The sequence below is a fragment of the Schistocerca gregaria genome, chromosome 3 (assembly GCF_023897955.1).
Source record: "Schistocerca gregaria isolate iqSchGreg1 chromosome 3, iqSchGreg1.2, whole genome shotgun sequence".
Classification (NCBI taxonomy): domain Eukaryota; kingdom Metazoa; phylum Arthropoda; class Insecta; order Orthoptera; family Acrididae; genus Schistocerca; species Schistocerca gregaria.
The window spans coordinates 307,066,917-307,091,568 of NC_064922.1; the positions used below are offsets into that span (position 1 = coordinate 307,066,917).

Sequence of the window (24,652 nt, forward strand, 5' to 3'; positions counted from 1 at the left end):
ATCAGTCAACAAATTCAACTTGGATTGGTCACACATCGAAAATTATCACAATGTCCACGTACGTACAGCAACTGGTTTTACAATGTCACTAATTATTTCACTGTTCAAGAATAGTAAAAATATTCATTATAAATAACATTTTCCTTTTTTATTTTATTTTATTTCTTGTTTATTTAATTATTTTTTAATCAGGTCGTCGCTGAAACTGCGCCAAGATGTGCAACGTGATTGGTCTCAGGTTTGTTTGGCGTAGCAAAGTGTGTTACAGAAGCCAGGCTGGTTGGAAAACAGTTTCCGACACAAGTGGCATATAATTTGGTGACCCACCCTTCATCATTTTTCCACACGAGAGATGTATCATTTGACGCCAACCCCTTCTCCCTCCCACCGCTCCCTCGGTTCCTTGTGTTCTTGATAAGATCTCGTTAGAAATTATTTTAAACCTAGTGAGCCTGGAAATGAAGTGCTGTCACGTCTAATTGAGATACACTCAGTGTACATATTTTGCCTCAGTTTGAACCCCCCCCCCCCCCTTGCGTCTCATGTGCATTACACCGGCCCTGACAAGAAAAGTTTCTCGTCAGACACTGAAAAAATGACTTCCAATTTGACCAAATGAGGTGCCTAGACTCGTATTTGGTGAGTTGTCGCTATATATCCCCATCTGGCCATCCGGATTTAGGTTTTCTGTAGTTTCTCTAAATCATTCGAGGCGAATGCAGGGTTGGTTACTTTGAAATGTCACGACAGATTTCCTTGTTCATTTCGTGCGTTTGCTGTGTCTATAACGATCTTGCTGTCAACGTGGCATTAAACCCCAGTCTTCCTTTCTCTAACAACTGCGTAAGCCTAATTAGAAAATTCCACGAAACCAGTTTTCGCGTCAGATCCCAAGAACATTCTTCAGCTAACTTTTCGTTTCTTCCTTATAAGCCTTGAAGATTCATCTAATAACTCCTCCTACTGAGTCATACATCCATTTGTCAGTATATCGGGAAGTAAAAGTAGCTTCGATTTATGTAGTACTAATTAATAAATTATGCTGCGAACTTTGTATCACTTTGACAAGTATAAACTGTGTTTTAATGCCCGTAGCACACAAATCTTGGGATAAGAGGGAAATACATCATTGTTGGTCGACCTATTCAGTAAAAAAGTCATGAGAGACAGAGCGCTAGGTCAGTTGCTGAGGATGTTTAGTGGAATGAAACGTCTCTCTCATCAGCCACCTGAAACCGTACAAAAATCAAGAAACCCTATAGCCGTATGGTTATCTGGAAAAGTAAAATGTGAACTCTTTCTTAAGTTAGCTTGGAACGTAAAGGTCTACAAATACAACGATTATCCAGACTTTAGTTCTGGGTGGACATACGTACCTGGACTGTGTTCACTTGTTTGACGCCTACATAAGACATCGTGCGCCCTCACATTGGCTGTAGTGTTAACAAATACCTAGCCAAAAAGAATACAGAATTTTTGTACACCGATGATACAGCCTAGAACTTAGTCCAACTGAGTTTTCTTTCTCATTGTTTAAAAAAATACGAAGACATGTTGAAAAGTAACGCCTCCGAATATTTTATGTGAGGACTGTTAAAGTTTTTTTTTACATAAAACAAATGTAATTATCGTTATACATCTTTATTCTTCATATCTACATATTTATTTCTCAACATAGTCACCCTGGTGACGAAAACATTTCTGCCCACGAGAGACCAGTTTGTAGATACTGTCACTGTATAATGTTTGATTTTGTTGATGGAACCGCAACCTCGCTTCTGCTTGCATCGCTTCATCACTATCAAAGTAAAATCCTCGAAGGCGTTCTTTGCGTTTTGGAAACGGGTGGAAATGGAATGGGGCCAAGTCGAGACTGTGTGGAGGATGATCGATGACAGTGAGCAGATGTCGCAGCGCTCGTGTGTAGTGTTGCATTTTCATGCTGAAGAAGAGGATGCTTCATGTGCGGATGAACTCTTTGAATTCAAAACCTGATATAGCAGGCAGTTTCTCACGCACCGACGACGTTATGTTACACACCTTCATCAAACACGTTACAATTCGGAGCCCTCTAGTGGCAGAGGACTGCAAATATGTAGACATGAAGAATAAATGTTAATAGCGTTTGCTGTATTTAAAAAGCTTCAAGAGATGTCACTTAAAAGAGTTCGGAGGCCCTACTTTCCAGCACGCCCTCGTAATCATATGTAACACATTTTATATCAATGTTTGCGTGATGAAGGTATAGGCGGTTCTGAAGGCATTATGAGCAACATCCTCTAGGATAGGCAGTAACTTTTTGCATACGACACGGGGGTAACTGTATAAAAGACCAATCTGTCTAAATTATTTCACGAATTAAAATTTCAGTCTCAAACTAATGGCGTAGCTTTTGTATGTGTTGTGACGTAGGAAACGCAATGTTGTAAGTGTCTTGTTATCCAGCCGCCAGTTTCTAGGAGGTGGTAGTTGATTATTGACGCTTGTTCATAGCTGATTACTGACGATTTTTCATTACTGAACAATGGCCTGTGTCAGTTGTCAAACGTAAATGGATAGTTTGAAAGACTAGTTCTCACGGTAAAGTACAGCCCTCTTCCATGAGTGACATGGAAATAATACACACTGAGAAAGTAAATCTCATCTATTTTATTCATCATAATGTAACGAGGTACAAATGTGTATTTTTAAATATGTTATGTATCTGACTTTCTTCAGATAGAAAGTCTACCGCCTCGTTTCAGCAGCTTGCCCAAGTCAATCTTCTCAGCTATGTCATCATCGCTTTCAGGGACGTAAATTGGCGAATAAAAGTCATTAATTTTCGCTCCAAAAGCCAGTCTTCTGTACTCCGACTGTGGTATGCTTCTAGTGGAACTGTTACTTCTTAAGAAGTCCAGATACTCAATTTGTTCTTTATAGCTGAGAGGTTTTCTCACAGAAAACTGAGCACGCTCAGTAAAATATGTTTCTAATATAGTCAGACAATTACTGATAGCTGTCCATGCATTAGCTGTGAACAGGAAGAATAAACAGATCAAACTTTATAAAATATTTTTATTACATTAATCAATATACTCATTTTTATAAATTAGTTATCTAGTATTTGAACTTAAGCTCCATTTCTATTAGCGTTTGTGAAACCTTTTTATTTATTATACATGCCAATGTAGGGCTATGGGCATTTAACCCCCCTTTGACTTCTGCTTGGTGGGTTACATATAGGGAAGGGCAGGCGCTTGCCTACATGCCAGGGATAATGACATCATCAATAACCTTTCTCAGTACCTCTGAATGCATTATGCTATCAAGACGACGATGAGTGGAAATTTAAAAATGGAAGTTAGCATTGATGGGAATTTACAATCTTTGTAGCAACCATTAAAATGAAACAACCAGTCAGAGTGTAGTATGTTACGAGCATTAAAAGGAAACAGAGATGGAGCAAGTTGGATGTTTTGAAAACAAAAATTAAACATCCATTAAAATGGAACAGCCAATTACACTGCAGTACTTTACCAGCCCATTAAAATGAATCAGCCAAACTATATTTAGTCGCCATGTTGAAATTAATTCAGTTATTTATCGGAGATATTCACAACACTACATTGTTTCTATGCCAAAGAAGAAAATTATATAAGCTGCACCTGAACTGTGTAAATTGCTGTCATGTTTAAAAAAAGGTATTGCCAGGACCCAGTTTTTCTAAAAAAAAGTTAAGTATCACCTTAGTTCTGTAAACTGGAGTCATTTGTCACACACACACACACACATTTTGTTGCATTCCACCTCTGCATTTCGTCTACCTCTCCCTGTTTTTGTCAAATACTGTACTGTCATGTCAGTAAAGTCCCTCCCACATCAGCGTCAACGTTAAACTCTCTCTTTCTCTCTCTGTCTCTCTCTCCCTCTCTCTCCCTCTCCCTCTACTCCTCAACTCCAGCCAAGGCTGTGAAATGTATATAAGATGTTAGGATTTTCATTTGTGACTAGTTTTTGTGTGTGAAATATTATTCCCCATCTTGCCCCAACATTGGGGCAAAATGGGGAAAATTACAATGTTCAATGGTTTCATTAAAATGGGAAGGTAGGTAGTTAAATGGTGTCATAGTGTAAAGTTTTCGAAGCTAAGATTATAATAAAGAGATGCAAACCAGTTTAACAGCTTATTATACATTTCTTGTACCTCAGAATGACTGTTGAATATTAAGTACCCCATACTGCCACAGGTTCCCCTGTATCAGGCAAGCTAGAGCTATGTTTGCTTGGTTACAGTTGAAAATGAAAACTTGAGAATACGTGCACAGTAAGCTGCATGCACTCTGCTCGGCATTGGCCGGCCGCGGTGGTCTCGCGGTTCTAGGCGCGCAGTCCGGAACCGTGCGACTGCTACGGTCGCAGGTTCGAATCTTGCCTCGGGCATGGATGTGTGTGATGTCCCTAGGTTAGTTCGGTTTAAGTAGTTCTAAGTTCTAGGGGACTAATGACCACAGCAGTTGAGTCCCATAGTGCTCAGAGCCATTTTTTTTTTTTTTTTTTCTCGGCATTAAGTCCGTAAGGACTCTGCGACATTTCACGTAGCAGTTTGATGCGACACTGTTTCTTGATGTGGTAATGCTGTTTATTCCTCGTTATTAGCTCGTGGTGTAACTCAAGGTATAACCACAGTCTAACATAACAGTCACGACACTACGTTTCGTTTTTGTTACGACTAGCTATAGTAGCGCCCCAAGTGGCAACCAAGCAACAATTCTGAATACGATATTGCATGAGTGCGAATGCTAATGTTTATATTGATATGTAACATAATTGTTACAATTGTAAGTGTGTGTAGTGCCGTAAAAATCGACAGTAACTAAGAAGTTACATCGCATTTGTGATTATTTAGTGCTGTGAGGACCATGGGAGATACGAAACTTTGCATTACAGGACAGTTTATTTACGATTCTCTTGTAACGTACAGACATTTACTGAGTAATGACGTTCATAGTGAACAGCAGAAGACCTGACCTTTTACGGAAAGACGTATATCGATAGATCGACTGCCGCGAGTAATGAGTATAGTGGGCAGGGGCAGTACAAATGCAGTGTGTGGACAGAAAGTTGGAAGTGTGGGCCTCACGGGAAGCGTGCCTGAGATAAGTCCGTGCAGTCGCTCTATCCTCTGTGTCCTCGATGGATCAGTCGGATAGAGCGTCTGCCATGTAAGCAGATCACGGATTTGAATCCCGGTCAGGCACACATTTTCAACTGTCCCTGTTAATGTTTAGCAATGCCTGTAAGCAGGTAAAGGTCTGGATTTCATTGTAATTTAACACAACAGAAATACGTGCTTCTCATGCTTGAAATGTTTTTATATTCTCTTGCTTTCAACTGAATAATCTGCAAGTATAGACATATTCGAAAGTACTCCATCATGAATGAGTTATAGTTTGCGTCATTGAATCAGTGTGATAATGCTGTTTTTACACGTATTTCACGATAATTCGTGTCCCTTAGTAACTACCTAATGTATGGAACGCAAACATATAACAAATATTCCGTTAATTAAATAGAAAATAATTAAAAACAAACATTATCCTTATGACGCAAGTGACTGCTTTCACACCGCTTGGAACGCTAGTGTGTCTCCAGCTGTCAAACGGTAACAGCTTTCGCACCAGCGTCGTGACTGTATTTATTACACGATGGTGTAATGAAAGTTTATAACTACACTAGTTGTTGCAATTGAAAAGATACTCAAAGCGAGGTCGTTAAATGACCTATCGACACAGGCCTTTAAAAACGAATGGGGATCACAGTTCTTTTTCGAAAAGAAGGTTGACGATTCTGTGCGTCTATTATGCAGTCACAACATCTGTGGTGTCACCGCCAGACACCACACTTGCTAGGTGGTAGCCTTTGAATCGGCCGCGGTCCGGTAGTATACGTCGGACCCGCGTGTCGCCACTATCAATGATTGCAGACCGAGCGCCGCCACACGGCAGGTCTAGAGAGACTTCCTAGCACTCGCCCCAGTTGTACAGCCGACTTTGCTAGCGATGGTTCACTGACTTCTACGCTCTCATTTGCCGACACGATAGTTAGCATAGCCTTCAGCTACGTTATTTGCTACGACCTAGCAAGGCGCCAGTATCCGTACTATTGATATTGTGAATCATGTACCATAAAGAGCGACGTTCTCTATTAATGGATTAAAGTTAAGTATTCCACCAGCTACGTCCGTTTTTCTCAATTCTAATCCCCTTGTCATGTTCCAGACCTCACGCCAGCCTGCGTGAGCTAAAACGCGTGCATTTCGGCCTCCTTTAACCATACGGTTGGCTCTCCTGCCAAACACAAAAAAATCAGCGGGCCTCACAAATTTGCTATAGAAGAGCTTTACATCACAGTGCATCAAAAATATAAAGATTTAGTTGTTGGTCAGCGAACATAAAAGGGCAAACAGAGCCGATCCAAATAACCTATCCAAATAATGGTGTTTGGTCGTTTTGTATTTGTTTGTAGAAATCCAGTCTACTTAACATCCCACTGATTCTTCTTATTAGTAGGCAAACAACTCTACAGGCCCGTATTATACAAAGTTGCAAAATAACAGTCAAAATTACCATGTCAAATAAACTTTCAGCTTTACCGATTTCAAAACAAATTGCACTGTTGAGGAAATGGAACTATGGTGTCTGACACCATTGGAGGTACAGATGTTCGTGAATTTAGTCTTTTGCGACAAACAGTAACTCGACTGCACAGCTCTCGTGCAAGCGAATGTTTACAGATAGTTAACTGACAATGCCAACAAGTTCGTTGCATTCTCGACTGCTTTGGACGATTAGTCCATTTCGGAAACGCCACAACTTGCGATTTAATTTCAGACTGCACGTCTCTGAAGAACTGTTAGATTTGTTGCTAATGAAAGACACAAGGAGTAGTATCGACTTAATGAAAACTGTTGAACTGGCATCTGAAGCCATTGACCTGAACTGGAACATGTTGCTCTCAGTTGTCATCGATGGAGCGCCACCGATTCGAAGGACACAAAGTAAGCCTCCAGCATTTTGCGCAAAAAACTACACCGATCAAGAGACTGCTTATAGGAGATCCATTGTTTTGCAATCAAGAAGCACTTTTTGTTAAATTTCCACAATTGGAATACGTCATGAAATTGGTGGTCTGTATAGTAAACTTTCAAGTCGCATGCGTTATTACACTGTCAGTTTCAATTGTTTGTGATGGAATTGAACCAAGCATATGTTGCCGTTATTTACTGCTGTGCAACACGTTGGTTACGACGAGGGGCATGCCTAGAACGTTTTTTTCAATTTAAGACTCGTTATCGTTCAATATCTGAAGGAGAAAGGAAAGCAGGAATCAAAATTGCTAACTCCATTATGAACATAGAGTTTATAATTAAACTTTTGCTACCTGAGTCAGCGTAGATGTAAAACTACACTCCTGGAAATGGAAAAAAGAACACATTGACACCGGTGTGTCAGACCCACCATACTTGCTCCGGACACTGCGAGAGGGCTGTACAAGCAATGATCACACGCACGGCACAGCGGACACACCAGGAACCGCGGTGTTGGCCGTCGAATGGCGCTAGCTGCGCAGCATTTATGCACCGCCGCCGTCAGTGTCAGCCAGTTTGCCGTGGCATACGGAGCTCCATCGCAGTCTTTAACACTGGTAGCATGCCGCGACAGCGTGGACGTGAACCGTATGTGCAGTTGACGGACTTTGAGCGAGGGCGTATAGTGGGCATGCGGGAGGCCGTGTGGACGTACCGCCGAATTGCTCAACACGTGGGGCGTGAGGTCTCCACAGTACATCGATGTTGTCGCCAGTGGTCGGCGGAAGGTGCACGTGCCCGTCGACCTGGGACCGGACCGCAGCGACGCACGGATGCACGCCAAGACCGTAGGATCCTACGCAGTGCCGTAGGGGACCGCACCGCCACTTCCCAGCAAATTAGGGACACTCTTGCTCCTGGGGTATCGGCGAGGACCATTCGCAACCGTCTCCATGAAGCTGGGCTACGCTCCCGCACACCGTTAGGCCGTCTTCCGCTCACGCCCCAACATCGTGCAGCCCGCCTCCAGTGGTGTCGCGACAGGCGTGAATGGAGGGACGAATGGAGACGTGTCGTCTTCAGCGATGAGAGTCGCTTCTGCCTTGGTGCCAATGATGGTCGTATGGGTGTTTGGCGCCGTGCAGGTGAGCGCCACAATCAGGACTGCATACGACCGAGGCACACAGGGCCAACACCCGGCATCATGGTGTGGGGAGCGATCTCCTACACTGGCCGTACACCTCTGGTGATCGTCGAGGGGACACTGAATAGTGCACGGTACATCCAAACCGTCATCGAACCCATCGTTGTACCATTCCTAGACCGGCAAGGGAACTTGCTGTTCCAACAGGACAATGCACGTCCTCATGTATCCCGTGCCACCCAACGTGCTCTAGAAGGTGTAAGTCAACTACTCTGGCCAGCAAGATCTCCGGATCTGTCCCCCATTGATCATGTTTGGGACTGGATGAAGCGTAGTCTCACGCGCAATGCACGTCCAGCACGAACGCTGGTCCAACTGAGGCGCCAGGTGGAAATGGCATGGCAAGCCGTTTCACAGGACTACATACAGCATCTCTACGATCGTCTCCATGGGAGAATAGCAGCCTGCATTGCTGCGAAAGGTGGATATACACTGTACTAGTGCCGACATTGTTCATGCTCTGTTGCCTGTGTCTATGTGCCTGTGGTTCTGTCAGTGTGATCATGTGATGTATCTGACCCCAGGAATGTGTCAATAAAGTTTCCCCTTCCTGGGACAATGAATTCACGGTGTTCTTATTTCAATTTCCGGGAGTGTATTTACCCAATGGATTTGCGATGTAAGTGGTATCAGTGTCATGACTTGCCGCTAGCGCCGGTACTGGTACAGCAGCGCAGGGTTGAAGTAGTTGAAATACCAGCGTCAGTGTACATTACTGTTACGCACAGTCAATACGGGCCTGGACAAGGAGAGCAAGGATATATTCGTAAAATTGTTTTACAAATTCAACAACAATAGTGTTACTGCTCTTCGCTTTAAAAGAATATAAAGAGCTCTTCCTCCCACGACCGTCCTAACAACATGATTCGGAAGTTGAGGTTAACTGGTGATTTGGGAATTGCACCTGCGAGAGGTCGATGGCCAATTGCGTCACAAATTGTTGAAGAACTTCTGCTACCATGGCTGAGAATGCTGGACGCAATGTGCTGTCTTAAGTAGTGCACGAGCTGTCACGACACCTGAACATTCCATGGTCCACCGTTCGAAAAGTGCTGCCAATTATTGTGAAATGGTACCTGTACAAATTTCACACCACTCACCAACTTTTGCCGCGTGACGTAGATATTCGAGTAGACATTACTCTAACGTTTATTGCTAAGGCTGTAGTGGACGTTATGTGGCCTCGGAACATTTTGTGGAAATGATGAAGCTCACTTCGTTGTTTCTCTTCCGCATATGCTTTCATTGTATTACGATCACTCGGTTTTCATGGGGCAGGTTCAAGTAGCGAAAGTTTGATAATAACCCCCCTGTACCGCAAACCTTGCAAATTTTAGTGATCTTAAACCCATACTTGAACGCCCTCAGTAAGACGTTTCAAGGTAAAAAGCAACATGTATCTGATTTGATGGAAGAAGTGGATAGCTACAAAAAGAAAATCCCACTATGGGAGGAACAACATCTAACGAGGAACACTACTCTTTTCTTCAAGGTCTCTGGTATGACAGAAAATGCGAATTCTGAAGAATCTATTTCTGTGGTCGAAGAAATACAGGAGAGTATTTCTAAACTTTTTCACGACGCTGTCAATCTCACATCTGTTTTTAGATGTTTTCGAGACCGCCTACCATTTCAGCTGAAAGCGCACCCCTGCATTTGCAGATAGAATCGTTGGATCTATAGTATAATTCTTTTACTTTAAAACTGTCGAGCAGTTCTATAGGAAATTTCCTCAGAAAGAGTTTCCACGTGTCCATAATGAGTAATGAGTCTGCAAAAGGGATTTCAATGTTTGGGTGAACATACACTGACGGACCAAAACATTATGGCTACCTGCCTAATAGCTTGTCTGTCAATCTTTGGAACGAAATATATCACGTATTCGGAGGTATGTGGCATTAGATGGCTACGTACAGGTCGCGTAATTCGCGTAAATAACTGACCGCTGATCCGCGTACGCGGTGACGGCGCCCGATAGCAACCCAGATGGGTTCCATAGGATTTACATCAGGAGAATTTGGTCGCCGAGACATCAACGTGAGTTCATTATAATGATCTTGAAACCACTGTGGCACGATTCTAGCTCCAAGACACGGATAATTATACTGCTGAAAGATGACATTGCCGTCGGGGAACACATCAAGCATGAAGGGTTGCAGGCTGTTCGCAGCTGTCAGCGTGTCTTCGATTACTACTACAGGCAGCATGCGAGCGCAGGAGAATGTCTCATATAGCATAATACTGCTCCCAACGGCCTGAGTCCGTGGAGCGCCGCACGTTTTGAGCTACCGTTCACCTCGATAACGGCTTTTGTGGAGATGACCATCGACCTAGTGTAGCAAAAATGTAATTCAGCCGAAGAGAAGGCAAGTTTCTATTAATCGACAGTCGAATTCCGATGGTCGCGTGCCCACTGCAATCGTAATTGACCATGTCATTGGGTCAACATGTGAACACTTAGGGGTGGTCTGCTGCGGAGCTCCGTGTTCGACAATGTACGATGAATGGTGTGCTCTGAAACACTTGTGCGTGTACCAGCATTGTGCTCTTTCGGCAGAGATGCCACACATTACCATCTATCCTACTTTACAGAGCAGACAACCCTCCGAACCCCACGTTCTGTAAAGAGTCGTGGACGTCCAACTATTTAGCGCCTCATGGTAGTTTCACTGTCCTATTTTCCTAGGTGCTCAAGACAGTAGCACGTGAACGTTCGACCAGCTTCGCCGTTTTCGAGATACTCGTTCACAGGCCCTGTATAATAATAATCTACCCTTTGTCAAAGTCGCTTATCTCAATGGATAACCCCATTTGCAGCCCATATCTTCACTAGGGTGAGCCCCCGTCTGTGTCTGCTCCACTTTTATACTTATGCTACCACGTCACTTGCTTGCAACGCCACCAGGAGGCATTCACCGTCGCGGTGGGCAGTGGTCATAGTGTTTTGGCTTATCAGTGAATGTGTGTGAAAGGTTTTTTTCAATTACGAAATCAAATAACTTACGTTTACTTGTCAACCTAAGTGACGAAAATCTTCGAAAATGTCTACGCCTGTCCGTGAGCCGACAGATGGTGCCAGGTATGAACTTATTACGATTTCAGTGAATCAAAATTAATAAAATAATACTGAAAATACATTGTTTGCTTTTTGTTGGAGAGTGAAGGCATCGCAATGTTGGTGGAGAAATTCTAGATAGTAAAATTTTGTTCCTTCACCTGTAGCTGGAATAATTTACTCCACCCCTAACGGCATGCTGTAGAGACTATTTGTTTCCACTGCCCATAGATAGAAGCTGGAATCTAAGATTTTTGCTGAGAACAGTGTGATGTGCACAATATTGGTGGTGTTAGTCCCAACTGCATTTTACTTTTTATGTTTGTAAGTGTATTCACTTTTATCAACAGTCAGAAACAGTATAATACTACTGTCTACGAAGTATTGTACTGAGCTTCAAATTTTCGGATTTTCATTGTACTATAAAGTCGGATTTTCATACGAAACTAATGCATCGCCACAACGTTTGGTTTTCTGTAGTGGTACCGTGAACTGCCGTTCACACAAGACGCTACTTGGTTGCGCAGCTTCCAATATGGCGTCAACTGAATCATATTAACATGTAACAATGTTGTAGTGCAGGTTGTGGCATTAGAGCTGTAACAAGCGTTAAATATAATGGAGACCGCACGCAAATGTTGGATCTGAAAACAGATTTTGCTCAGCGATAAATCAAGGGTCACAAATACATTTATAAAGGAAATAACACTCCAAGAAGATAATGCTGTCTGCAGTGGCAAACTAACCAAAAGCTGGCTTGTAAATATCATCTGCTGACATGCCATTCTTCCAAGATTTTAGAATCTTATTGTCTTCGTTGATGTAGACATTCTGAATAACTAATTTTTATTTTAACATCTGCTGTATCACACTCGGGCGCTGTTTCCCAACTGAATCCACAATCTGTACAGAGCTTAGTCTCACATTTCACGAAGTTTATACAACTCGCTATTTTAGTTACATATTATTTATTCATTCAAAACTCTTTCAAGATCATCAGGAAAATCATGGGTTTCTGAATCTTGTACACATACACACACACACACACACACACACACACACACACACACACACACAGACTACTACAGATAATTAAACATAGGTTATTGTTCTAGTTCCAGAAGCTAATCTGCCACCCACTGTTTTGACTTTTTTCGTTAATAAAACACTGAAATCGAATGGAGCACACCACCAGTTACTCCTTGATAACTACAACATAATGCTTGTGTTTGGAAGTACAGCCACCAGGCAGAAGTGGTGGAAGGAATGTGGCGCAATAAAGTTCAACCACCGTTGAGATTTTTGTGCCACGACAAAAGTTGTGTCTCTTACGTTGCACCACTAGCAACTGGGAGTTCACACATGCAAATGCAGTATGCTACTATCTGTAGCGACACTTCTGTTCCTTGTGTGAACTCGTATTAATTTGAAACCAGGCCTTATGAAGCCGTTCAGCGTTCCTTATGCGACCGCTCTGCTATCTAGTGCAGGCGGGAACGGGAATAACATGGGGCTTAGCAAGATTCCCACCATGCTGTCAGAGTTGTAACCAAGCGAGCAGAAACGTCAGAATTGGAAAGCCAATATGAAAATGCCGTGTTTCAACCGTGTGCGGGTTTAAATTTGTAAACTGAATTACATGTGTTTTGCATTCTCGCTTTATTTTTGCCTGTTTGAAGCTCACAGAAAATTCAATTTAAACTCTCCTCTAAAGCCCCCATTATACTGAAGCGAACACAAGCAAACGTACAAAGGTGAACGAAATTTCTTTCTGTTGTGAACAATAGGTGCGTGCACTCAAATGGCATACGGTCGTGCACAGATCGCATTCCCAGGTGTTCGCTCGTGATCCTCTGGTTAACGGTTTATGAACGAACCACCAAATGAATTTCGACTTCTCTCGGCTTCGGTGCAAGCAGTACAGAAGCTTTCGTCTTTTATGTTGTACACTTTTGTTGTTGTTGTTGACATGAGTTGCTGAGGGGTGCAGTGGGCTGAGGAGAATGTAATTTTCCTGATAGAAGAATGTTCACTAACGGAAAAAGTCGGAACACCAAGGAGTTGTGCGACATAAATACGAGGCTTGAATGAAAATTAATGCCTTCACCTTCGTTAATTGGGTTTCGATGGGAATATTTTAATAAATCAAATGCAAAAATAATCCTTAGAATGTGATCTTTAATTACCAATATTCACTTTTCCACTTAATCACCAGCCAATAGGATACATTTCAGCCAATGGTGAACAAGTTTTCTGAAGTCGTCACGGAACAAGTCGACACTCTGTTTCCGCAACCACAATCTCTCAGTTCTCCCAACGTCTTCATCAATTCATAATGATGTCCCCGCAGATCATCTTTCATTTTTGGGAACAGATGTAAGTTAGATGGAGCTAAATGTGGACTGTATGGAGGATGCCATACGGTGGTGAGATTCAGTCCCTCAAGTTCTGCTGTGATGGCACGTGAAATGTGTGTTTTGGCATTGTAATGCTGTAGGAAAACGTTTCCCTTTTCCTTTCGGACCTTTGTTAGCCATCGTTTCAGAGTTCCAGGCGTTGTGATGTAACGCTCTGAATTTATTGTTATTTCATGATCAAGGAAATCGACATGAATAACACCATCTGCGTCCCAGAACACTGTGGCCATGATTTTTCCAACATCTTTAAACTTAGTCGCCCGACGACGCACAGTAATCACATCAATACAATCTCCATAAACTGCTTTCTTTCTCTGATGAATCTCCTTTGGGGTGATACCTTATGCTGTCAAGAATTCAATGACCTCACGTTGCTTAAATGTCATTGACCGACCGTCAATGACTGTAACAATACAATCGTTCAATGCTAAGGCTTCCCGCCAACAGGAGCTGTAGAGAAGAGCTTACGGAACAAGGCAGTACCTGGCGCATAGCAGTGCTGAAGAATTACGAAGGTGGAGGCATTACTTTTCAGTTAACCCTCGTAAAAGTTGGCAGGAGTGTTTCTACTTCCGGAAGATAATGTTGTAAGTAGGCTGTTTATGTTTTTATGTTTGTAACGCCATGTAGCGCTCTGTGTGAAAATCACTGACTGTGCTGTGTGCAGTCTGTGGGTCGTTTGCATTGTTGGAATTTTTGCTATTGTAGTGTTAAGCAGTTCGATGTGAACAGCGTGTAGCGTTGCGCAGTTGGAGGTGAGCCGCCATCAGTGGTGGATGTGGGGAGAGAGATGGCAGAGTTTTGAGAGCGGATGATCTAGACGTGTGTCCATCAGAAAGAGTAAATTTGTGAGACTGGATGTCATGAACGACTTTTGAACACTATTAAGGTAATTACATTGTTTGTTCTCTATCAAAATCTTTCATTTGCTGACTATGCCTATCAGTAGTTAGTGTCTTCAGTAGTTTGAATCTTTTATTTAGCTGGCAGTACTGGCGCTCGCTGTATTGCAGTAGTTCGAGTAACCAAGATTTTTGTGAGGTACGTGATTCATGAAAGGTATAGGTTATTGTTAGTCAGGGCCATTCTTTTGTGGGGATTATTGAAAGTCAGATTGCATTGCGCTAAATATATTGTGTGTCAGTTTAGTGATGATCAGAATAAGTAAAGAGGGAAATGTCTGAGTACGTTCGGTCTTGCTCAGCTGTTTGAAAGATCAAATAACGTAAGGGGTTAACCGGCACAGTAATTCCTAAATTTTTCTAAGGGGAGGTTTCAATGTCTGTTCGAATTTTGCGTCAGTCACATAAGAGTGGCGCTACTAGCGCCCCTATGAGGATGCAAATCAGATTTGCTCTAAATACATGCTGTAGCAGTTGTGAGCGTTAGTTACATTTGAAAGTTGACATGGTGGGTTGATGTTAGTCAAGAGTTCCTTTAAGGTGACAAAGACGTCATTATCAACACCTCACTGAGTTTAAATGAGGTCGTGTAATATGGCTAAGAGAGGCTGGGTGTTCCTTCTGCGATATAGCAGAAAGGCTTGGCAGGCATGTAGCTACTGCACATGATTGGTGGCAGCGTTCGTCACGGGAATCTATGGTCGCAAGGAGGCCAGGCTCCAGATGGACACGTTACACTACTGAGAGGTAGTTCGACTTATAGGTATGACGCATCGTACTGCATCTACAGCAGCAATCTGAACAGCAATTGGCACCACAGTGACACAACTAACTGTTACAGATCGGTTACTTCATGAACAGCTCCAAGTCAGACGTCCTGTAGCATGCATTCTACTGACCTCAAACCACTGCCACTTGTGACCGACATCAATGGTGTCAAGCACAATCTCATTGGAGGGCAGTGTGCAGGTCAGTTGTGTTTTCTGATGAAATCTGGTTCTGTATCAGTGCCAGTGATGGTCGTGCATTAGTTAGAAGGAGGCTAGTTGAGGGTCTGCTACCAACCTGTCTGTCCGCTGGACACACTGAACCTGCACCTGGAGCTATGGTCTGCGATTTTGTATGACAGCAGGAGCGCTGTCTTTGTTATAACACGCACCCTGATTGCAAATTCGCATGTCAATCTGGAGATTCGACCTGTTGCACTGCTGTTCATGAACAGCAATCCAGCGGGTGTTTTCCAACAGGATAGTGCACTGCTGGCCGGGTTGGCTGAGCGGTTCTAGGCGCTACAGCCTGGAACCGCGCGACCGCTACGGTCGCAGGATCGAATCCTGCCTCAGGTTTGGATGTTTGAGATGTCCTTAGGGTAGTTAGGTTTAACTAGTTCTAAGTTCTAGGGGACTGATGACCTCAGAAGTTAAGTCCCATAGTGCTCAGAGCCATTTGATTTGGTGACGCACTCCCACATACTGCTGTTATAGCCCAACATGCTCTACAGAGTGTCGAAAAGTTATTTTGGTCTACTTGATCACCAGATATTTCTCCAGGTCAGCACATATGGGATGTCATTCGATGACAACTCCAGCATCATCCGCAACCAGCATTAACTCATCCTTGTACTGACCGACCGAATGCAGCAGGCATGGAACTCCATCTCACAAACTGACGTCCGGTACCTGCACAAGACAATGCATGCGTGTTTGCATGCTTGCATTCAACATTCTGGCGGTTGCAATAGTTGTTAATGTACCAACATTTCACCTTTGCAATGACTTAACTCACGCTTACGTTAACCTGTGATCTTGCAATGTTACCCACTTAAATATGTTACCAAGGCAAATGTATTGCCGAAATTTCGTTAGGTTAGATTAATAATTTTTTGGTGCTGCGATTTTTTTCCGCCAGTGCATATGTCATAGTGCTTGTAAAATGGCTCTGAGCACTATAGGACTTAACATCTGAGGTCATCAGTCCCCTAGAACTTAGAGCCTAACTAACCTAAGGACATCATACACATCCATGCACGAGGCAGGATTTGAACCTGCGACCGTAGCGGTCTCGCGGTGCCGGACTGAAACGCCTAGAAGCGCTCGGCCACATCATCTGGCATAGTGCTTGTACAATCGAAGAGATACACAGCGCAAATGTCAAAGGAAAAGAAGTATGATTCGTAGAATATTACTGAATCACTCATGGATCCAACTGGGGACATGAGAAAGACGACAGTTTCATTAGATGGTTGCACCAGGTGGGAACAGAGTGATTAAGTTTGTTAAAAAGAAGGGCATAATAATTTTCCATAGAAATAAACAAGCACGAGTATACTGATCTACTATGCTGATTAAAATTAAAGATATATGAAAGACCTGACTGTTATCATTATTTACATTCATGCTATCTACAATTACATGGCTGATGTATCACTATTTTGTTAGACATTTGTTATAATAAATAAGAATAGTTTACCAAGGATCACACTATCTGCTCTCTAAGAAGCTATCAGAGTGATTCGGCATCGGCTTCTGAAATACTGCTCACTATTTAAAGCAGAGTTCTTCGGACTGTATCGGGCCATGCAGTACATCCGGCGAGACAGACTTTTCAATTGTGTCATCTGCTCTATTTCTCTCAGTACCCTTCAGAGCCTGTGTGTGCTGTACAAAGTCCATCCTTCAGTGCAACGGTTCCCAGAAAGCTTCCACTTGCTCACTCTTGACAGGGCCACTGTGATGTTTCTGTGGGTTCCTGGTCATGTCGGTCTGACGGGAAACGAGACTGCTGACGCTGCTGCCAAGGCTGCAGTCCACCTACTCTGGCCCACTAGTTCTTCCATTTCTTCTAATGATCTTCAAGTTGCCGTCTGTCAGCAGGTGATGTCATTTTGGCATCAACATTGATCTTCCCCTCACGGAAACAGGCTCCAGGAAATTAAACCTCTCACAACCACTTGTCCGATCTCATCTCAGCCCTCTCGTCACGAGGATATCATCACCACTAGTCTTTCCTTCATGGGAACAAGATCCGGGGAATTAAACCTCTCACAACGGCTTGCTCTTTCGCCGTGACGAGATCATTTGCGGATTCTGCGTTTTGGACACTGTCGTTTTAACCAGCGCCCTTTGTTAAGTGGCGATCACCCATCACTTTGTGCTCATTGTCATCAACCTTTGACAGTTCAACAATTCCTGAACGAACGCCCTTTTTTTCAGCCACTTAGGTTATAAAGTATGTTTTCCGTTTGAGTTATCATCCGTTTTAGCGAACGACGCGCGGGCTGTCGATGGTGTTTTACTATTTATCTGTCGTATTAATACCTGGAAGGGCATTGAATCTTTTTTTCGGAACCTCTGCTGCCTCTACGGCACATTTTGTACACTTTTCTCCAGGGGAAAGTTCTTGTTCTTAGCCCTCTTCCCTCCCACTGACTGGGCTTCACGTGTAGTCGCTTTTAACTCCTTTTTCGTATTAGTGGTCTAAGGTTCTGACATGGGAGCGTGTGACCTTTGTTGTTTTTATGGCCTAAAAAAAAACAGACTGATTTAACTGTCTCTACCAATGGGTTTTATGCAACCCGCAACACCTTCAAAAATCATGTGCGAGATTTTCATATTCCCTTGCGCACTATGCACTATTAGGCCTACTCCTATAGAAAAAGTGAATAGGAAATTTAATAGTTAGGCTTCGTACTGAAGTACGTTTTCGCTGAAGGTTACTGTTTTCGAGCTGCTCAAGAAAAACGCATTTGAAGGTCTTTTTTGTAGGTTTTTCTTGTATAATTCGAAAACTACAGCATCTGGCGAAAACGTATCCCAGCACAAAATTTAATTACATTAATATTTCCTAAAAAAGGTCCTGCTCATGCTCATTTTTTCTGTAGGACTAATAGTTTGCACATAGTGAGCGAAAGAATGTGGATACCTGTGCATGGTATTTGAAGGCGTTGTGGGTTGCATAAAACCTGTAGGTAGGGGTAGCTTAATCATCCTGTATAGCAGATTTTGTCAAATAACCTATGTGACAGGTCGTAGATACATTTTGCTTTTCTTTAACCATATTTTAATGACATTATCTTCTTTATATGTACTTGAGAAGAACTCTGAAGTGCTTGACATACCTGTACGCAAATGCAGACTCCACAAACTGTCTCATATATATCAGCTGCTGAAATCCCAAACTGTCATTAATGTAAATATCCCCAGTTGCTAATAACCAAAGTGTCAGCGCTAGCCCTTCTTCAGGCTATGATGGTCATCTGTAATTAGTATTCTGCTTTACAATTACCTCCTCAGTTGTAATGAAAAGCCAAGAAAAAGCATCCACATACAAATGCTCATCTCTAACGCTAAGCAGGAACTGTAATTCAGTGATAAGTACACCAACTGCACACATTTCTCGTTTGCACACATTTCTCGACACTTTAGCAGAACAACTCATACTAAAAAAATGAAGTGTTTTGGAGAGATCTTTAATGCGGTGTATCACTAAAACTGAATATATTCGAAATATGCAAGTATAAATACGAAAATCACTATAAGCCTGTTAGCTTCGTACAGGGACGAATACAAATGTGATTGCTATTCACAGGATCTTGTAGGAAGAGGAAGATGGAAAAAAAGAAAAAGTTAGCAAACGGCACGATGCAAATCTACTTCCTGCTGTCCTGTACTTCGATGCCGCTAATCACACTCCCACACTGAATTCGTGTAGTTAGGAACTCTTTCATCATTCGTCTTCGATTTCTACGGCCAATACGCCATTAATTGACATCTAATTATGAGAAATTGTGCAAGGGTGACGTGTTTGTGATAAATCTTCAGTGGGCCAAAAACAGCATTAATATGAGGAGCGTTCAATAAGTAACGCAGCTCATTTTTCTTCTCAGACCATTTTGGTGGAAAAAAATGCTGAATTTGCTGTGGGATACCGTGAATTATTCCTGCTTCAGCTGCTATAGATTCATTGAGTTCCTATAGGTGGCGGTGTTAGATGTAGCCTTCAAAATGGAGTCTGTAACAGAGGTGCGTTCGAAGCAGATAGCTGTCATTAAGTTTTTCCAGCACCACAGATATTCATATGCACTTTCAGAATGTCTACAGAGACCTGGCAATAATAATAATAATAATAATAATAATAATAATAAACCACATGAGTGTGTCTGACCTCTCGAGTGTAAGACGACCACGTGCAGCTGTAATTCCAGCAATGTGTGAATGTGCACAGACAATCATTTCAGGGTATCGACAGCTCACAATCAAACATCTCGCTGTGCACAAATTGACGTCTCTGTTGGTGGTGGCAACGCACTCGTCCACCAATTGGGGTGCTCAGAGACATGTGTCTACAGGATTCCTCGTGGATTGACAGAAGACCATAAACAACAATGTAGGACCATCTGTGAGGAACTGCTCGTGTGTGGTGAGTTCGATCATGACAATCTTTTGTCAAACATTGTCAGAGGCGATAAAACATGGGTTCATCACTTCGAACCGGAAACAAAATGGCAAACCATGAAATGGCACCACATCATCTCTCCTCCGAAGAAAAAATTCGAAGCTTCATCCTCAGCTGATAAGTCATGGTGACAGTCATCTGGGCCTCTGAAGGGGTTATGCTGTTTGATGTCCTCTGTCATGGTCCAATGATCAACTTGGAAGTGTGTTGTGCTACCACCAGGAAATTGAAAAAACATATTCAGCAAGTTCATCGCCATATGACAATGTAAGGCCTCATACAAGTCTGCACATCCAAGAGAAGATCAAAAAACTCCATTCGACTGTTCTTCATCATCGACCCTAAAGTCCAGATCTGGCACCTTCTAATGAGCCGGCCATGGTGGCAGGCGGTTCTAGGCGCTTCAGTCTGGAACCACGCGACCACTACAGTCGCAGGTTCGAATCCTGCCTTGGGCATGGAAGTGTGTGATGTCCTTATGTTAGTTAGGTTTAAGTAGCTCTACGTTCTAGGGGACTGATGACCTCAGCTGTTAAGTCCCATAGTGCCCAGAGCCATTTGAACCATTTTGAACCTTCTAATCGTGCACTCCACAGTAAGTAGTATATGGATAATTGGGTGGTGTTGCAAGATTAGTGATGCAGCATGATACTGGTTCTAATGTTGACCAGTAGAGAGGTACCACGTGAGCATACAGGTCCTCCCAGTAAGGTGTCGTAAGGCCATCACATTGAACAGAATCGATGTTGAAAACCAGTGTTTTGTAGCCAAAACAGTGGTGAATAATACAGTGTATTGAAACCCTGAATAAAACCAAGCTGCTTGCAGAACAAAAGTGTTGCATTACTTATTGAATGCCTGTTGCAGTTTAATAAAATATGAGCACTTCACTTAAGAGACTACAGACACCAGGAACTTTGTAGATAAAGATCCAAAGCAACAGTCTGCTTCACTAATGACGGAGGCGCAGATAGGGACTGCAATGTTATCAGTTCCAAGTGACAGTTGTGGTACCTGCACATATGTGCTTTGTGCTTGAAGAAAGCGTGTAGCCTGCAAATTATGACTCTCATTTACTTAGGTAGAATTTGTCGTTTACCACCACCCTTAGGGATGACAACTCGTAACATAAAAATTTTATATATAAATTGCTATGATTGACGTTTAATACTTGCATTGGATACCATATTCACGGAAGAGAACTCAGAACCAACTGAATTCTCATTGGCTGTCGGAGAATGCGTGACATAGGTGCACAGAAAGGACCTGAACTGCCATTATTTGTGAGTCCAACTATAGCTGCCATTATCTGAAGGAAGCAGCATGGTTTGAAGCATTTGTTGGCTCCATATTGTTCGTTGTGCTTGTAGTTCCTGGAAGTCTGTTTAGTTTGTGTAGGATATTTGAACAACTTCATTGAAATGAGGACAATCTGAGACATAAATGGATATCAGCTGTTCACAGACAAGACTGGATAGCCACTAAATACTCTGTGTATAAGTATCCAGTGGCAGTGGCAAGGAGGGAGGGCTATGGGGGATATAGCCCCCCCCCCTCCCCCCTTCCTCCATGGAGTATCATATTACACTGGATAAAATGACTTCAGAAATCAGCGAATATATTGCTCCAACAGATTGAATCATTTTTTTAATAGTTATGTAGCAATACAGCTTGCAATCTATTCCAAACACATTTTAACAAAAGAATAGGAGCAGCAAATAGCTTACTACCTAAAGCAATAAATATCCTTTAATTTAAAATAGGCATCTTATTATTTATTTATACACATTCTTTACCCTGAACTCCAAAACAGTTATCATAAACTACTTTAAGCAACACCAAATTTTACTAATTTGTCAGTAGAGGACCCCCAACTCTCCTTTTGTTAACCCATATTCCATTCCCCAAACCCCCTCTCCCCCTCCCCCCCCCCCCCCAAATTTGTTGGGATCAGAAGGGTGTCATGTATTATGAGCAGCTGAAATTGTTAACACTGATCGCTACCAACAGCAAATGATCAATTTAAATTGAGTATTAGATGAAAAACGACCGGAATGTGGAATAAGGCAACACAAAGTCAGACTGCTCCATGGTAATGCTCTATCACACAGAGAAGAATGGGTCAGGGAAACGATCGAGGCATTCAGTTGTGAAATACTGGGGCATGCAGCTTATTCTTCAGACTGGGCTCCTTCTGATTACTATCCTTTTGCATCACTGGGACACGCTCTCGCTGAACAATGCTTCAGTTCACATGAACCCGAATTAATTCGACTACATTCCATTATCCTCATTTTGCTTTTGTTGATGTTCATCTTATACCCTCCTTTCAAGACACTCTCCATTCCGTTCAACTGCTCCTCCAAGTCCTTTGCTATTTCTGATAGAATTACAATGTCATCGGCGAACCTCAAAGTTTTTACTTCTTCTCTATGGATTTTAATACCTACTCCAAATTTTTCTTTCATTTCCTTTACTGCTTGCTCAATATACAGACTGAATAGCATTGGAGAGAGGCTACAAACCTGTCTCACTCCCTTCCCAACCACTGCTTCCCTTTCATGCCATTTGACTCTTACAACTGTCATCTGGTTTCTGTACAAATTGTAAATAGCCTTTCGCTCCCTGTATTTTACCCCTGCCACTTTCAGAATTTGAAAGAGAGTGTTCCAGTCAACATTGTCAAAAGATTTCTCTAAGTCTACAAATGCTAGAAACGTAGGTTTGCCTTTTCTTAATCTTTCTTCTAAGATAAGTCGTAAGGTCAGTATTGCCTCACGTGTTCCAACATTTCTACGGAATCCAAGCTGATCCTCCCCGATGTCTGCATCTACCAGTTTTTCCATTCATCTGTAGAGAATTCGCGTTAGTATTTTTGAATTGTGACTTATTAAACTGATATTTCGGTAATTTTCACATCTGTCAACACATGCTTTCTTTGGGACTGGAATTATTATATTCTTCTTGAAGTCTGAGGGAATTTCGCCTGTCTCATACATCTTGCTCACCAGATGGTAGAGTTTTGTCAGGACTGGTTCTCGCAAAGTTGTCAGTAGTTCTAATGGAATGTTGTCTACTCCAGGGGCCTTGTTTGGACTTAGGTCTTTCAGTGCTCTGTCAAACTCTTCACACAGTATCATATCTCCCATTTCATGTTCATCTACATCCTCTTCCATTTCCGTAATATCATCCTCAGGAACATCGCCCCTATATAGACCCTCTATATACTCCTTCCACCTATCTGCTTTCCCTTCTTTGCTTAGAACTGAGTTTCCATCTGAGCTCTTGATATTCATGCAAGTGGTTCTCTTTTCTCCAAAGGTCTCTTTAATTTTCCTGTAGGCAGTATCTATCTAACCCTTCATGAGATAAGCCTCTACATCATTACATTTGTCCTCTAGCCATCCCTGCTTAGCCATTTTGCACTTTATGTCAATCTCATTTTTGAGATGTTTGAATTCCTTTTTGGCTGCTTCACTCGCTGCATTTTTGTATTTTCTGCTTTCATCAATTAAATTCAGTATCTCATCTGTTACCCAAGGATTTCTACTAGCCCTCGTCTTTTTACCTACTTGATCCTCTGCTGCCTTCACTATTTCATTCCTCAAAGCTACTCATTCTTCTTCTACTGTATTTCTTTCCCCCATTCGTATGAATTGTTCCCTTATGCTCTCCCTGAAACTGTGTACAACCTCTGGTTCTTTCAATTTATCCAGGTCCCATCTCCTTAAATTCCCACCTTTTTGCAGTTTTTTCAGTTTTAATCTACAGTTCATAACCAATTGTGGTCAGAGTCCACATCTGCCCCTGGAAATGTGTTACTACTTAAAATCTGGTTCCTAAATCTCTGTCTTACCATTATATTATCTATCTGAAACCTTTTAGTATCTCCAGGGTTCTTCCATGTATACAACCTTCTTTCATGATTCTTGAACCAAGTGTTAGCTATGATTAAGTTATGCTCTGTGCATAATTCTACGAGGCAGCTTACTCTTTCATTACTTAGCCCCAATCCATATTCACCTACTATGTTTTCTTCTCTCCCTTTTCCTATTCTCTAATTCTGGTCACCCATGACTATTCAATTTTTGTCTCCCTTCACTACCTGAATAATTTCTTTTTTCCCATCATACATTTCATCAATTTCTTCGCCATCTGCAGAGCTAGTTGGCATATAAACTTGTACTACTGTAGTAGGCATGGGCTTCGTGTCTATCTTGGCCACAATAATGCGTTCACTATGCTGTTTGTAGTAACTTACCCGTACTCCTATTTTTTATTCATTATTAAACCTACTCCTGCATTACTCCTATTTGATTTTGTATTTATAACACTGTATTCACCTGACCAAAAGTCTTGTTCCTCCTGCCACCAAACTTCACTAATCCCCACTGTATCTATCTTTAACCTATCCATTTCCCTTTTTAAATTTTCTAGCCTACCTGCCCAGGGATCTGACATTCCACGCTCCAATCCGTAGAACGCCAGTTTCTTTCTCCTGATAACAATGTCCTCTTGAGTAGTCCCCGCCTGGAGTGCCGAATGGGGGAC

At 42.3% G+C, this 24,652-nt stretch overlaps 1 protein-coding gene across 2 annotated transcripts in view; it reads right to left on the reverse strand.

Moving 5' to 3' along the window:
• Window positions 1–2,634: 2,634 nt before the first annotated feature.
• LOC126354113 (tyrosine decarboxylase-like) overlaps window positions 2,635–24,652 on the reverse strand; it is a 233,506-nt gene continuing 211,488 nt past the window's right edge. For both annotated transcript variants that reach the window (XM_050003507.1, XM_050003506.1), the window contains one exon: window positions 2,635–3,013. In XM_050003507.1, the coding sequence (XP_049859464.1) occupies window positions 2,715–3,013 (299 nt within the window). In that variant the 3' untranslated portion in view covers window positions 2,635–2,714. The remainder of the gene's footprint in view (window positions 3,014–24,652) is intronic.